Below are 13,230 nucleotides of genomic sequence, written 5' to 3'. Positions count from 1 at the left end.
CCCACTTCTTCTGATGCCTAATCGTGTCCTCCTCAGATGTGCCAGGATCCTGAACTAGCTAGGAGGGTAGAACCCGTGAGTGGCTCTGGGTAACCACCTGCCATGATTTAGAGTAGGCTTCACAACCTCATCCTATCACAGAGGCTTAGTGGGTCCTAAGTCCACTCTATCTGCTTGCAGCTCTGTGCTGTCTCTCTCCTACCCCATTCAATGAAGCCCTTTACCCACAATGGATTGTCAGCATTTATGCACTTTGGAGTGATATTTTGTGTAGGTGTTTGGTAGCTTTAACTAGCACACAGGCAATAGGCTCTCAAACAGAATTGGCATGACTGAGGCTGAATTCCTTGTGCAAGTTTATCCTCATCCCTTCAATATTAATTCTAACATACAGCTTCAATCCACTCCCGTGGAGAGGGTAGAAGTGTGAAGCCATGGACTGAGGAACCAATGTTGTAAGGCCACTGAGCAGGGTCTGCAGCCACTGAGCGGGGCAGCCAAGGACAATATCTGGGATAGCTATGCATGCTTATCCTAAGTTCCAATATATCAGGGGTGTATTCCCTGAAATTTCCTCAAACCCTTTGAAACTAGAAGGCTGTGTTCCCTGCCTCTTCTATGTCACTATGAAACCTCTTTCCTAGAGGAGATAAAGCATTGATTTTTCTACAATCAAAAGTTAGATTTCCTTCCTTTATGTGGTTCAGTGTTACACAAAATTAGCTAAAGCAGCATTCCCAGTTCCAAATGTTCAAGCATCATGAGTCAGGCCCAGAAAATGTGGAGATTGGTTTAAAAATTATGAGATTAAAAAAGACATTTGTGGTTTGATATGTTTTGCATTCTGATTTTAGATATTTTATAGGTCTTCCTTGGGTAACATTCTCAAGTTTTTCTACTCAATCCTGAGGTCTAGAAATTTACATTTTTAAAAAATATTGAAAACTGAGATTCTCACCTAAACCCAGTAATCCAAGAGGTAGGGCTTTAAGGAAAACACCAAATATTATGAGACTCTCAGTGCAACAGTGAGAGTTAGCAGCAATGTGAAGAGAAAGATTTAGCATAATAGTGAATATGATGTAGCACTGTGATTGCAGGAATAGAGTATGCATCAATAGTGAGACTGCTGAAGTATGAGTAGGGCTATCAAACCTTTCTTTTTTAATGAATTTTTCCTATCTATCTTGTCTCCACCACACAGATCTATTGTGTGGACATGCTGGCAGGCAGCATGCTTACCTCAGTTAATTCACTTTCAGACTAAGAATAATAACGTATCTGAACTGTGTGCTTAGCATTCTTTGGAAAATGCGTTGGATACAAAGCCTGTTAAGTCTTCCAAGAGGTCTTTCATTACATTGTGCTAGCCTGTCAGCTAGAATTGTTTTTATTTTTAGATACAGAATATCCTAACTTGGAAACTCTTCAAAAACTCTATGTAATGTAAGGCTACAGAGTACTGACTCCATGTCCCCAGAAGCAAATTTCATACAGTTGTTTACACAGCCTCTTGATTCTCTCCCTCCCAAGGGCAGTCTAATGGGGAATCTGAAGTGTATCATAATGGATATTTTCCCTCAAACCCTTTAACTTTAACTCCTTCCTTCTAATTCTAGTGCTAGTTAATCTCACTGTTTCTTTTTTGTGTTATCTGCTGTCTGAAGAGACTTGGATTTGATCTAATAAGAAATTGGTGTGTGTGACACCACAAATACTTTATACCTGCAGAAGATTTCTATTTGATAATAAATGGATAAATCTTGTCAAGATCTGAAAAGCAAAAGTAGAGGAAGCAGAATGTGATTTTAGCCCCATTTGATAAGAAACCAAAGAGGGGTAATTTAATCATAATTTATTTTCATTATGAAGTTAAACAAGTTTTTAAAAAAATAATTTTTACATGAATATACTGAATTTTATAATTTTAGTGTAAGGTTTCAGTTTTACTTGATCTCTTTCATATGTTTTGCAGTAATATGCCTGGATCAGCAGTAAAACAGCCTCTCATCTGTCAGTTCTAGATTCCTATTGATACTATCCGTGGTTATTGCTTTAGAGTAAATGGGTCCTCTAACTTTGCACAAATCAAAGTATTCAAATGACAAATAGTCATAAGATCAGACACCATCCAAACAAGTCAGCTTGCCTTCCAGCTATTTGAATATTCATCAGAGTTTCATTTCCCATAGCCATTTTGTTGATCATGCAACTCAGATTACAAATTTACCATGCTGAAACCAATTTAAATATTTTTGCATTTCTTAAATGTACTGGTTGGTTAAAACATCCATTTAGTTTACGATGTCATGAAATGATTTAATATAGACACAGAAGACATCACTCCATTAGCATTTCTGCCCAAGATTAAGAGTCAGATTCTTCAAATGGTGTAAATCCAGAATAACTCCACTGGATTCAATAAAACAATAGAGATGAGATGAAAAAATCTAGCCTTATGCCTGTGGATGACATCAACACTGTTGGCAACTACAGTAGAAATGTCATCAAGAATCTGAAAATACGGTGCAATCTAAAGCTATTTTGCATAATAGTGGCATGGTGTATTGCAGAGTTTATCATAAAACCGTTTAGCTATGCCAAGCCTTTAATGCTGCTTTGAGGAGTTTTGCTTTACAGTATCATTCAAACAGCATCACTTGAGTCCCCTGATATTGCTGGTAAAAAGTAATTATCTGCAGTGAATAGACTGCCTCCATAGTGCACTCATTTGACAGTATGCACATTCACTTTTTTTTTCCTAACCATACTTGTAAGAGTTAGCAAACCATCCACAGCAAAGACAGAAGTGTAGGCTTTTGTAACATTGATGTTTTTAGTGTTCCTTTAAAGGTGTGAATGATAGGTATTAATAATCTTTATTTAAGATTAACAAAGGCTTATTTGTTTGTTTAGTTGATTGGTGATTTTGCCTGGAAATTTATGAATTGTTACTGCTTTGCCTGCACAAGCTACACCCAACATAGCATTTTGGACTTACTTTATCTCTTAGCTTAGTTTTGCAATAATAACCTTTTATTTTAAAAAGCATCATTATGTTCTTTCCTAGTCTCTGTGACCCCCCAGTGATTGATATTTGGTCTTTGTGTACTGGATAAAAGAGAACGGTTGGGGTGAATGACCTTTAACAGTCCCCAAAGTTTGGTTTCAATTTTATGGGCATAACATTGTTGATCCCACAGCCATTAACATTTATAGCCTGCAGCCATACTTCCTTGGGCTGTGATCTCATTTGCTCCCATAAACAAAGCAAAATTTGGGTTTGTCCAGTATTTGAATGTGAGCTCTCCAAGGAAATCCCCACTGCTGTAAAAATTGTTGTTTGTAATTCATTAGGTGGCACTCTTCCTTTTGATCAGTTCTGAACAAACTCCCCAGAATAGTGCATGAGGGCCCTGTGCCATTTTAAGGTGCCATCTCTCAGAGGAGATCAGAATAAGCCCTTTAAGGAAAGCGTGGAATGTGTAGGGGTAAAGCAGTATCGCATTAAGGGCATCCAAAGCTTTTCTTGGCCATGAAGATCTTGTTGTCTCCTGTCTCCTTCTCCAGCCCCATGGCAGCTCCACTTGTGTGCCGCCTCCACGGCACCTGGGATCCCGGCTGCCACCCCATGCCCTGAGCTCTACAGGCTCCACTGCTGCCCCACTGGCTGGCCCCGAGAAGTGGGCAGAGACCCGTGTGGGCTGAACGCCCACCTGAAGGTGGTGGGGGGGAACGGCTCCATCGGCAGCCACCTGAGTGCCCAGCTGCCTCCACGCACTGATCTTTGCTTGCCTCCCCTAGCTGCTGGGTCCTTGCGATCCCCCTTAGCCACTGCGGCCGTGCTGCAGCCCCCATGGCCAGGCTCGGGTACCTCCCTGTCTCTTCAGGAGCCCAGGCGGTTCTGTGTTCCTAATGATATGTTCTAACATAAGTGGCACGGGGCGGCAGCAGAGCCCTGCATTAAACTTGGGGGTGCTGAAGCACCCCCTGCACCCAGGACCGCTCACAGGAGGAGGAGCAAAAGGGGCAGCTGCCCCAGGGCCTGGCAATTTAACAGGGCCCAGGGCTCCCGGCTGTGGCTGCTGCTACAGCAACAGCATCAGCAGCTGGAACCTCAGGCTTAAATCACCACTGGAGCCATGGGCGCCGTGGCTCAGGCAGCGCTGAAGAGCTGGCTGGGGGATGCTAGCCCCCAGCCCCACCCCCACCCCTTCTGCCCGAGGCCCTTCCCCTACTGGGGGCCCAGAGCTGACCTCCCCACCTTGCCCAGGGGCCTGGCAATTCAGTCAGCAGCCCAGCCCACACCCTAGTTCCCGCACCTATGGTCCTGGCTGCTGCCCCATAGCCCACGCCCAGGTCTGGACCCACTCCTGGGGTGAACAGGAATCTAGCTTTCTCTTTCTTGGCTGGGTCCCTGGCGGGGGCAGGGGGGGGGAATGAAGCTGTGCACAGGGCCCCACTAATTCTAAATCCGCCACTGTGTAGAGTCAGTGTTGATGTAGTTAGAACAAGGCAGTGTCAGTGCCGACACTTTGTTGCTTACGTCAACTGTTACTGGCTTTCAGAAGCCATCCCACAATGCCCAACACTGACAGTATAATCAGTACAAGTGCTCCTGATGAGGATACACACCACTCACACAAGGCGCAAAGTATAGAAACACACTAGCGATGTAAATACTGTGGCAGCTGAATGCTGCTGTAAGTTGTCAACTTAATTTTGTAGTGTAGACATGCCATGAGTACCTTTCCCAGAGAAGAGCTCCGTGTAGCTTGAAAGCTTGAGTCTCTCACCAACAGAAGCTGATCCAATAAAAGATATTACCTCACCCACCTTGTCTTTGAAAAGGAGGAATGACAGAGGAGGAGTTTCCTCTTTAGTCCTAGAGATGCTACGCACTGTATTAATTTCTGTGAGGGGATGAATGATAGAGGAGGAATTTCCTCTTTATTCCTCAAGATGTTAAGCACTGTTCTAGTTTCTTAAGCCTGTGAACAATGACAGGTTTCAGAGTAGCAGCCGTGTTAGTCTGTATTCGCAAAAAGAAAAGGAGTACTTGTGGCACCTTAGAGACTAACAAATTTATTAGAGCATAAGCTTTCGTGAGCTACAGCCAAATGCATCCGATGAAGTGAGCTGTAGCTCACGAAAGCTTATGCTCTAATAAATTTGTTAGTCTCTAAGGTGCCACAAGTACTCCTTTTCTTTAAGCCTGTGAAGTGGACTTAATTACAAGTTTGATAGCAAATGTAGTAGGAAGAGGGCCTGAAACATAAGCCCATGTATCAGAGGGGCTAAAGTAGTTAAAACCTTGCTGATACGAAGCAAGGTCAGATTGTGAGCAAATGGCAGGCCCTGCTCACCTAATTTGGCAAGCATAAGGTTGATATTGCAAAATAATATTCCGAAGAGGTGCTAGGCACAAAATACCCATGCAAGCACATTCCAGAAGGGTGGTACCAGAGCACCCCGATAAACACATTCCCCAAAGATAACAGGAACATGCTGACCCATCTTAAGGATAAAGTCAGGATGAAAGGATGATGAATAGAGATGTTTTGATCACACCTGCAGGTACAAGGCAATGGGTGGCGCCCTAATACTTAGAGGGTGGCACCCTGATACATCAAGGATGACACGTAACTTGTTTGTATTGCTGTATAAAGGTATTGCTCAGAGGGAGTGTCTTTGTCTGGCCTAGGGGATAGCGGAAAGTTCTGCCACTAACTGAGATGGTCCATTGTCATGAGCATACATGTGTTAGTGTACCTGTAACCATTGAGCCAGGGCATTAGCGCCGTGCTTCGTCGGCAATAAACCTGACCAAGTGCCTTCACTCTGAGCCAAGTCTGTGGATTTATTGGGTGGTTCACTCAAGGTCTGCTGTGCCAGCTGTCTGAGCAGAGCTGGGACAGCACACAGTAGAACGCATGGCAGAACACACACACAGCCAAACATCCGACGACAGCAATGTGTGTTCTTAATATCCTGAACAATGTGCCTAAACAAAGTAAAACATGCATACCTATCAATGCATTAAACAATACATCATATTACTATAGCTGAGTCTACTGTAAGAAATTATTTAGTATATATGTAGGTGAGGCATTTCCTTGTCATTTATGCATTTTTCAGCCTTATATGCTGAAAAGAGAATTTTAATAATTGATTAACATTTTTTATTGTTTCTCATGAAAAAGTAATGCTGTTCAGTTTGTTGCATAATGTAAATAATCTTGCAATTATACTAGATATTGTGTGATGTATAGTATTCAAAGTTTAATGAGCACACACTAAGATGAAGGACAGCTTTGTGAGTGCAACACAAGTTGGCTTTCCTTACTTAGCCCATGGCATTATAGGCAATTATTAAAAATGAGTACCAAAACCAATTGCATATATTCAGCATCTTTTGATATCCACTTACTGCACAGGAACTTAGTGCAATAGATTTGTCGTTCAGAATGATGCAAGGGAAGGTTTGTACTTTGTAGTCTAACAAATAAAGATTGTGCAGCCTGTTTTAGGGATTTGAATCTAAGGGATTGTATTTTTCAAAGTGCTGAACACTAGCTTAACTTTGATCCCTCTGAAGACAATCAAAGTCTTATCTCTGATTGACTTCAGTGGGAGCAGAGTTTGGCCAACTCTGAATGTTTTTGAAAATCCAACCCAATGTTTTCTGGCCCACAAATGAGTACCATCAGCACCATTCATTTTCCTTCCTACACTGTGACACAAGACCTGATTCAAGCCTCTCTCTTTCAGGCCAAGCTCCCATTGATAACAATAGACGTTTGACCTGTGTAAGGAAGTCGGGATTAGGCCCATTATATCTAGCAAATAGCTCAGCAGAGAAAATTGAAATCAGTGAGAGCAAAAAGTGCAGCTGAGAGTAAAATTTGGGAGTGTTATGTACTGAGAGACTGACGGCCATTATGTGCATGTGAAAGAATGGGTATGTGTATATAAGAAAAAGGTCAAAATTCTCCTCTCATATTGACTGGATTGTACTCAGTTGTGGTGGTATGTTTTTTTCTACCTGTGTGGAACTCCAGCTGACACAAAAACAGCCTTTATGGTTCACCTTTCAGTTAAATATTTAAAATATACTTTTTAAAAAAGAGATTTATAATTGCAGTGCTGAAAACTGTTAGCTATACTCCCTTGGCCTGGATGCTGTAATAAACATGTGATCTGTTATTGAGGTCCTCCATATTTCATGAAAGTTTAGAAACAATGCAGACTTTGGAAACTAACCCCACAAAGCCATACCAACAGGTTTTTGGTTTTTTGTTTGTTTCTTTTTCAGAAGACTGAAATCAGTCTGCACACTTAGCTGAAGAGCTACTTCTCACTATCTGAAACTTTGGTAATCAGCTCTGATCACCATTGGGGATACATTAATTGGCAGCAGCTGTGGAAAGCTATTCAAGTTAGTTTCCCCAGCCAAGCTGTTTGGGTTACATACGGGGGTCAGGGGAAAAAGAGATAGAGATTGAGGGAGAGAGAGAGAATTACATTAAGTGCACTCAGGGTTTTTGGACCAGACCTTGTAGTATGTCATTCTAAGGCTTATGGTATTTTGCATATGTTAAAATATTAGGCAATATTCCTGTGTACGAGAGACTTGTCTCATATTTTTTTCCCTTTGTGTGCAAATTGTGAATCACATTCTGTAGTATCAAAAAACAAAATTTGAAATAACTAACCATGAAGCATTCTCCTGGCTTTGGGACATCCCTACTTGAAATGTGCCCTTTAGGCTCAGATCTGTTCTTCCTTCTAAGGATTTTTTTAAATATTTTGTTTGTTTTTTATGTTTATCATTTGCATATTAGGGGGAGGGATTGCTCAGTGGAGTGGGAGGGGTAGCTTAGTGATTTGACCATTGGCCTGCTAAACCCCAGGGTTGTGAGTTCAATACTTGAGGGGGGCATTTAGGGATCTGGGGCAAAAATTGGGGATTGGTCCTGCTTTGAGCAGGGGGTTGGACTAGATGACCTCCTGAGGTCCCTACCAACCCTGATATTCTAGGATTATTGTCTAGCACAAGTCTTGTATTTGTGTCACTGCTTGCCTATGAGCCTCCCCGCATCCCCATTAATAATGATGGTTACAGACTTCATCAGTGAATTGTTAGGAATCGGATCTTAGATTATCATTACCAGTGTTATATTCACTGATGGAATTTGAAAGTATCAACTGAAATTCACTAAAAAAATGCCTGGTTGACAAAGTGACATGTGGCATCTTGTAATCCTAATGGATAGATTATATCAACAACACAATATTCTTCATAATTGGACAAAAAATCCGCTGCCATTTTGTGATTAATAGTAGCAGTTCTATATCATTAGTGATGAGACCACTCATTTACCCCAATCAAAAATATGTTATTAAATAGGTTATTAGTGGGAATTCCTGTCTCTTTAACAAAGAATGAAAAAAAAATTAAAATATTCCTGCCACCTGTTCTCTGTTCCATTTCATTGTATTCATTCCACATGTAGAAAGGAAAGGAGTTCTTGTGGCACCTTAGAGACCAACAAATTTATTTGAGCATAAGCTTTCGTGAGCTACAGCTCACTTCATCGGACGCTGTAGCTCACGAAAGCTTATGCTCAAATAAATTTGTTAGTCTCTAAGGTGCCACAAGAACTCCTTTCCTTTTTGCAAATACAGACTAACACGGCTGCTACTCTGAAACATTCCACATGTAGTAAACTTGTATCCAACAATCAGAAATCAAGCCTTGCTTAGGGATCCAGCTTATAGCAACTAAGTGTTCTGTTTTTCGTGACAGTGTCAAAGAAACCTCCCTTGTTTCAGACTTTCAATAGTTGTGAAATATGAGTCAGCTGTTTTACTATGGCATGTCAGTTAACATTTATCAAAGACAAAAATATCTTCTTGTAAAAGACTAATATTTGCCCACTGGTCTCAGCTAGAGAAACACTGTGTGAAGCATGTTACAAAATAGCCCTTAAATAGTCAAAAGTTAACATTTATTTCTGCAGAGTCTCAGAACCTCAGAAAGCAGCAAAAATGCAGATGGAGGGAACTGGATGACTCAAAGGATTGCAAGTAGGCTGTAAAGCCCTTTATATCTGGAATATCCATTTGTATCCCACCCAGATTTTCATTGACCTGACAACCTTGACAGTGATCTTATGGTAATGGCCATTTGTTGGCATATACGAGATAAATTTGGTGATATCAGATTAGTTCATGATGGATAAAAGGGCCCACACCTGGAAAACCGCCACCACAAATCTGTGGTTGGCCCATTGAGGTTAGAGGTATGGTAAGTTAGCACTGCAACTGGGTTTGTATGGAGCAGGCCCTCTTTTACCAGAACACAAAGTTCAGTATAGTCAATAGAAAAATTTGCAGGGACCATATAGAGCCCATATAGAGGTCTCCAGTGTTTTGAGTTGAGCTCCTATCACAATCAAAATTACTTACACACACACACACACACACACACACACACACACACACACACACAGAGTTCTGTTAAGAGCTAAATACTCCTGATCTCTTGTACATGGGAAGTCCTGCTGAAGTGAAAGGCAGGCGGGATTTGGTCCTAAATATTCTAACTTCAGAGTTATCTAAAAATATATATATTGTCCCTTTTATATGCCCAGACATGAGGCTTGCCCAATGGTCATAAACTCAATGAAATTAGAAATGGGAAATATCATGATGTCATTCAGTCTGTCTCCTTGCCTTCAACACTTTGTGGGGTTTAGTTTTAAATGTCCCTAAGCAATGAGACTTCCAACACTTCCAACATGTGGCCTGACTGATATAACTGACTTTAAGCATCATCCTCTATGAAAATGCCCAGCAGCCCAGACAGACTGGGCTGAGAAGGTACTTGTAGAGTTTTCCCCAAAGCATTCTGGATTTCCCCCCCCCCCCCCTACACATCCCATCCTCTGTGTGGGAACACACAGTGTTTATTATTAACAGATCAACTTTTAATGAGAGTTCCCTCCAGGTGGTATCTGAGACACTGTTATATTTCCATAAAAATGTTGTTATCTATTGTAAGGAAATATTACAGTCTCTCAGATACAGCTGGTTGGTAACAGTTGACTTTTTAATGGTAACAGCTGACCTTTGAAATACTGTATGGGTTTAGCATAATAATTTTTGCTAGCTGAAATCATTTGTCCATTTAAACCTGCAGTGAAAACTTTGCACCTTTGAGGGCTGCATTGGCAAATTGCCTGGAGCCTGAGGGACACACATACTTTGCATATAAATGTACATAAAATGTATCAAAAGATAAATTCACACAAGCCTAACAGTAGCTTACACTTGCATCTTCATTGAGGGTCAAATGGAAATTGCTTGTTTGCAATCCCCAGAAATAAAGGTCAGCAATTGATCAGCTTTGTCATTGCCATGTATTTACAAGGAAAGGGCATCCATAGGCCAAATTCTAAGACTTTCAGATGGCTATGGTTGGCCCTTAAACTGTGTTTTCTTTAACCTTCTTTAAACCCAAACTATGTAAAACCTTGTTATAATGTTACTTTAAACATAATCTGTAGAAGAGCATGCTCATTTTAAAATTTCTAGTTATTGGTGCTATTTTCATCCTTTTAACGATATCTTTATATTTATTAAATGCTATAATAAGTAATTATATTTACAAGGGGGGGTCAGAACACCATCTAACTACAGATTTTACTTGCATGTTGCCATGGAACATAAATAAGCATTGTGGTTAATTTACACACTGTTTGCTTTTCTCCCCTCAAATGGTTCACAAAATATAAGATATATTCTGCATGTGATCATGTGCGCAGGAAGAAATCTCTGTTCCTTTTAGGTCAAACAAATATTGTGAGTCCTGGTAATGTTTCGATAGGATTTTAATATTTGCCTAAGAAGCACACCCAAGCTGGAGCTACAAGAGTAAGATTTAGAACAGGTGAGCTAATCTAACTTGACAAACTAGTTAAATATTGACAAGAAGCAGAAGAGCAGCAGCACTCAGGCTGAAGGAGAAAAGTAAGGTCTATCATTTGTGATTCAACATATCCAGGATTTTCAGACCAAAATGAACAGCTGGAGTGGTCCTAATGATTCACCTGGGTATAGTCTTCTGCATAGTTTACCTTTTCTTCAGTTGTTAAAGGTAGGTCTGTTTGCTCAGAAGAAATTATTCTGGTTGGTACAGCACATTAGCAGTAAATTGTGCAGATGCCTCGAAGATGGTTTAACTTCAGGGAGATATTTTTATTGTTGATTGCGCAGTTACATACAGGCTTATACTGTTAAAAATTTAATGAATGAAAAATAAGCAAAGTCCTTTAGTGACACAAAAAATTGAATTTTTTATAGCTTGTAAATTAACCTTTTGCAATGATGATTTTTTGTGTTCATTTAAAAATGTTTATCTTGTTGATAGTATGTCCATAAGACTGCATCTAAAAAGGGCTATTTACTAATGGAGAGACATGTATGTAAAGAGTATTATGAGATTATTATTTCATTTAAAATAGTGCACAGAGGTAGTCAAAGGATACAGTGTGTTGCTTTTTTTAAAAAATGGTGTGGCATTCTATTATTGCACCTGATCCTTTTATAAGCTGGCAGGCTGGGTAGAGAAGTTGTCCCAAAAGCATAACTGAAGAGCTGCATAAATAAAAACTGACATATTAACTGCTTTAGGTTTTGGTAGTTCCACATTTGGAAATTAGAAAACATAGAAGAGACACAGGAAACTCTCATGTTTGCATTTCAGAATAGGTGATTAAATAATCAGCAGCTGGAATTTACACACTACCTTTTAAAACTAAATAACAATGGCAAGTCACCTTCTGTCTTATTCCCAGAATAGTACAGAAAAAATTCAATCTTCTGGATTATTCTTCATAAATTATTTTTTAAAAGAAAAGAAAAAGGAGAGATAAAAAAGAATAGGAAGAAAATATTAGAGTGAGCAATAAAATCCTCATAGTTTATTTTAACAGGAGTATTCTTGGGAAGCATCCTCTTAAAATATGAAGTTCATATAATGCATTGTTGGTTATATGTTCCTTTCCAGAAAGCACTGTGTTGTGTAATTCCAATGTGTCATATGGCCTATACATACCATGCGCTTCTTGGAAAACATTCTTTTTTTTCAAGCCTTATTGAAATATGGAAACATGAATGTAAAGCTCATGGACAGTAGCTTGTTGGCTCATTTGCAAAAGCTTTATAGAGAATTGTGAAATGCATATTAAATTTGATGTCTCTATATGTTTTAGAGCCAGCAGTTTCCCTGAGTCCTTTTTGGCTAACAATCCTCCTTTATAGAATGTGATGCTCTAAGTTGTTTAGAGGTAACAGTTTTTTAGCCACTTGGAACATTGTCCATCCTGACTGAGATATGGCAGCGTTTTATGCATGGCCGACCCCTAAAGTTCTTAGTTCTTGTTTAGGCAATTTTCTCAACAAAATCTCTTATTTTTTTGGGGTAAGGACTGAGTAAGACTCAGGATTTTGCCCACAATAACTACTCTAAGGTGTGCAATGTATGATAATAAAAACATATATCGTATATCCTGCTTTGGTAGTGATATGCTGTACCTTCATTTGATACAGAAGCAGTTGATGAATTACCAAAGCTATATTCTTGGAAAAAATATGTAATTTATGTGGTGTAAAATATGCAAGATTAATTGGAGAATAAACTAACCAACTAGCAGAAGAAAAGGGATTATATACAAAGCTGGCTAAATATTTTTAGTTGATAATGGCATGAAGCTAGCTCTGTTCCCAAATTACAGTCTTGCTGTAGGCTAGTTTGATTACCTTACTCTTATGATTAGTTTTAGGTCTTGGAAATGTACATCACTAAGGACACAACATACTGAGCTTTTTGTTTGTTTGTGAAGGTGTTTGTAAATTTCTTTAAAAGTTTTCCTTGATGTTATGAAACGTGTTCTAATTAAACCGGTATCACTTTGTGAATAATGAAAAATTGTCACTAATTATTGTTTGGACCCTGCCTGGAATTTATCCACATGCAGAATTTGCTGGGTATGTTTCATCACTGTCACTCCAGTTTCATGATGATGAAACTCAATTTATATCAATGGAGTTACACCAGCTTAAAAGAAAGTTACATACAGTTGAATCAGGCCCTCTTGGTTCTGTGGGAAGTCTGCACAAGGAAAGGCTGCAAAATTGGACATACAATTTAAGAAAGGAAATATG

The 13,230-nt window shown here is 39.7% G+C and overlaps 1 protein-coding gene across 4 annotated transcripts in view; it reads left to right on the top strand.

Moving 5' to 3' along the window:
- The window catches only part of NCKAP5 (NCK associated protein 5), a 644,081-nt gene that overhangs the window by 137,968 nt on the left and 492,883 nt on the right, over positions 1 to 13,230 (top strand). The window contains exon 1 of one of the 4 annotated variants that reach the window (XM_043505024.1): positions 11,046 to 11,161. The exons of 2 other annotated variants lie outside the window; for them this stretch is intronic. In XM_043505024.1, coding sequence (XP_043360959.1) covers positions 11,084 to 11,161 — 78 coding nt within the window. In that variant the 5' untranslated portion in view covers positions 11,046 to 11,083. Of the gene's footprint in view, positions 1 to 11,045; positions 11,162 to 13,230 lie in introns of those variants that run through there. One more of the 4 variants, XM_043505026.1, reaches the window with a different exon arrangement.

The sequence above is a fragment of the Dermochelys coriacea genome, chromosome 11, assembly GCF_009764565.3.
Source record: "Dermochelys coriacea isolate rDerCor1 chromosome 11, rDerCor1.pri.v4, whole genome shotgun sequence".
NCBI lineage: Eukaryota > Metazoa > Chordata > Testudines > Dermochelyidae > Dermochelys > Dermochelys coriacea.
The sequence above is the reverse complement of the archived record's forward strand: the minus strand, read 5'-3'. Positions and strand labels throughout refer to the sequence as shown.